Source organism: Galeopterus variegatus, unplaced genomic scaffold (assembly GCF_000696425.1).
Source record: "Galeopterus variegatus unplaced genomic scaffold, G_variegatus-3.0.2 Scaffold998, whole genome shotgun sequence".
Lineage (NCBI taxonomy): Eukaryota > Metazoa > Chordata > Mammalia > Dermoptera > Cynocephalidae > Galeopterus > Galeopterus variegatus.
In genome coordinates, this window is record NW_007727109.1 from 273,693 (window position 1) to 277,662 (window position 3,970).

Consider the following 3,970-nt stretch of genomic DNA (forward strand, 5'->3'; position numbering starts at 1 on the left):
ACTAACAGATTGTTAATTCTAAACAACATGCAATGAAAATGGAACACGTAATAACTTACCTTGTAACTTTTTAGTCTGATGAAATCAACCTTCATAGAGACAAATCGATCTGAATTTCGGCTGATGTTCTTAAGGTGTTCTACAAGATCAGCACAGAATTTGTAACCTCCTTTAAGCACACACAGGACCATAATGTCACAATATCCTATGTCATTCATAATATCCTTAGCCAGACGCTCAATTCTGAAAGAAGTAAGGGATAAAAGATATATTAAAGCACAACTACTTCTGAGTATTTTTGTTCCTTAATAGAAATGTGTGATGTATTATACATATTAGATTATTAAGAGTACAATTGCAGGAGGCAGTGTTTCTATGGAACACAATGTGAAGGATGTCCCCTGGAGTTGTGCAGTGTGCAGCAGCCTTGGACTGCCACCTGATACCTCATTTGGAACTGTCCTTGTATTGATTTGCTCGTATACCATACAACACTAAAATCTTACATGGAGGCAGGATATAAGGCCTATGCTTTTTAAAAAAAAAAAAAAATCTCCATTGGCACTTCAAATAGTGTTAGACTTGAAACAGATAAACTGAATTATATATACATATAATACACATATAATACGTTATATAACATGTTCTATATATGTAACATATACACTATACATTTTATATGTGTGTGTGTATATATGCATACACACACATATAAACATACACATAGAATAGTAACCATGGTTTCAGGCAATGTTTCTCAAAATGTTATCATCAAAAAATGTACATCAGAATATCTGGCATGCTCCTCAAAAAGGGACATTGTATCCAGCATGATGGACTAAGGAGGTTAATACATTTTCTCCACAAAAAACAACTATAAAGCCAGACAAAACTGTCAAAAACAACCATCTCAGCACTCTGGAAATCAACCAAAGGCACACAACAAACTGAGGAACATTTAATCATGAAAACATTAAACTCGGGGTAGAAACAGCATTCTTGCCTGGGGATGCTCCCATCACCCCCTTCCCCCACAAGCTCTATTGTTCAGCCAGGTAGTTCAAAAAGGGTAGGGCATTGCCAGAGGGACCTCATCTGATTGGGAACATTGTAAGCTAAAATGGCCATCCCAGTAGCATGGCTCCATTACGCTGAGGTTGCAGTCCCCTTTGAGCAATGAACTAGCAGACTAGTCAGGGATTTGACGGGGAGTTCTGCAGGGCTAGAGAGTCACAGGGTAGGAGTACACAATAAGTTCATCATATACCTCTGGTCAACCAGAGGTTGCATGTATGCACAGCAGAGACTAGAGGGGACCCAAGCCAACCACATATCCCTGGATGATAAAGGCTATATGCATGAGGAGAGGAGCTACAAGAGAGCCCAGGGGAAAGTAAAAGCTGGAGAATACTTGAAAAAGTTCAGAAATTTGAATATGTTTGCCAGCCCCCACATACATCCATCAGCAGGAGTGGACACTTTATTGGCTAAAAGTGTCTGAGCACAACTTCTAACCAATTGTAAGCTGAACAATAAGCTATTCAGACACAGGGGTGAATCCTAGTAAGCAAGACTCAAAAACAAAAATAGGGCTGGCAGTCAGCTCAGTTGGTTAGAGCACAGTGCTATAACACCAAGGTCAAGGGTTCAGATCCCCATACCGGCCAGCTGCCAAGAACAAAACAAAATAAAACAAAGGTGTTGCAGGGAACTCTAAGCATTCTTCATTGTTGAGCTTTTCCCTTTTCCACTTGAGAAACTGTTTTAGAAACTCTAAGCTCCACTGGAAACTCGAGCCCCTGCCATTTACCCTGCCTGCTTCTTGGGCCCACCCTCTATGAGATAACAGCAGTCTCACACCCCTCCCCCAGGGGCCAGAGGCAAATTAGGCTCCTAACCCGAACAACGGACTGTGTCCCATAATCAGCCAATCCAAATTAGCAGGACAGCATCCCTCATTTACATAAGAGGACCTGATAGAGAACCTGGGAGGGAGAAGGGTGGGAATTTAGGCTATATAAGGGGGTCTTTTCTTTTGTTCTGGGAGACACTGGCTTGGGAGTTTCTGCTGCCCAGTGCTCTCCTTGCTTGCAAGCAAAAAAGGCACTGTAACACTGAACAAAGAGCTGCAACACTAAAATAAAGAGCTATGAAACTACAACACTGATGCCAGTCTTGGATTTCTCTGTGCATTCGCCCCACAACAAAGGTAAACTGCACAGTCATCAGAGGCCACACCTTGTGTCCAAATGGGTAAAAAAAACCCTAACTATATGTAGTCTCCAAGAAACCCACTTTGAATATAATCATACACATGAACAAATGGGGAAAGATGTGCCATGTTAATACTAATCAAAAAAAACCTGAGTAGCTATATTAATTTCAGACAGAGCAGACTTCAGAGCAAGAAAAATCATCAGCAATAAAGAAGGGAATTACATAATGATAAAGAAGTCAATTCTCCAAGAAGACATAACAATACTTAACGTATATTCTCCTGACAACAATGTCAAAAAACTGATTAGAACTGCAAGGAGAAATGGATAAATCTACCATTGCATTTGGAGACTTCAACACTTCTTCTGTCAGTAACTGACAGATTCAGCAGTCTGAAAATCAACTATATTCAAGATATAGTTGAACTGAGCAGCATCATCAACCAACTGCATCTAATTGAAATGTAAAGAATACTTCATCCCACCGCAGGAGAGTACACATTCTTCTCAAAAGACACCAATAAGAGAATTAAAAAACACAGGCCACAGACTGGGAGAAAATATTTGCAAATCATATATCTTATACAGGACTTGTATCCAAAATATATAAAGAATTCTTACAATACAAGAAGAAGACAAACAACCAATTTAAAAATTAGCCAAAGACTGGATAGACATCTCTCCAAAGATGACATATGAATAGAAAACAAGTATGCTAATGATTAGGAAAATGCAAATTAAAACCACAATGAGATATCATTATACATCCACTAGAATGGCTATAGCCAAAAGGACAGACAATACTAAATGTTGACAAGTTTGTGGAGAAACTGGAACCCTCACACTCTGCTAATGGAAATGAAAATGGTGCAGCCACTTTGGAAAATAATTGGCAGCTTCTTAAACTTACCAGAAAACCCAGAATCCATCCAAGAGGAATGAAAATACATGTCTACACAGAGACTTATATGTGAGTGTTCATAGAAGCGTTATTTATAATAGTCCCAATTTGGAAATCCAAATGTCCATCAACTGGTGAATCAATAATTAGATATTGTGTGATTCCATTTATATAAAATGCGAGTAAAGACAAATTTATGGAGAAAGAAAGCAGAATAGTGATTGCCTGACACTAGGGGTGAGAGCAGAGACTAACTGCAAACAAACTTTTTGGGATAATGGAAATGTTGTAAAAATGGATTGTGGTGATGATTGCCCAACCCTAAAAATTTACTAAAAATCAGTGAATTGTTTTCCTACAATGGGTGAATTTTGCAGTATGTAAATTATATCTTAATAAATTTATTTTAAAGGTGAGGATGGGAATTCCCAGACCCTAAGCCATACCATGATTCAGAATTTCTAGACATAAATCTTAAGAATATGCATTTTAACAAGTTCATTGGGTAATTCTCCTATAGAGGGACTAAATCACAGATCAGGATGCAATTAATTTAAATCATAAAACGCAGGTAAGAAAAGCAGAATTTTTTTAAATTAGGTGCTTCCCAAACTGGTGTTAAGGGAAATCTCTTCTGAGAACTATATAGAGGTGAACTGAGTACAGTCTCCCTCCGCTCAAAAAAAGTTGGTTTAATTGTTAAAATCAAGCAGGTTTCCTTTTTTGTTTTTTTTGTTTTTGGCCAGAATTTTTATATGTTTAGTATGCTATTGTTTACTGGGAAATGCAAAATTTCCCAAGTTCATTTGATCAAGGAATTTTTCTCTCTTCTGAGGATCAGATTTGTATTCCA

The 3,970-nt window shown here is 38.0% G+C and overlaps 1 protein-coding gene across 4 annotated transcripts in view; it reads right to left on the reverse strand.

Moving 5' to 3' along the window:
• PRTFDC1 (phosphoribosyl transferase domain containing 1) overlaps nt 1–3,970 on the reverse strand; it is a 92,492-nt gene that overhangs the window by 76,903 nt on the left and 11,619 nt on the right. For all 4 annotated transcript variants that reach the window (XM_008574105.1, XM_008574103.1, XM_008574104.1 and 1 more), the window contains exon 3: nt 60–243. In XM_008574105.1, coding sequence (XP_008572327.1) covers nt 60–243 — 184 coding nt within the window. The remainder of the gene's footprint in view (nt 1–59; nt 244–3,970) is intronic.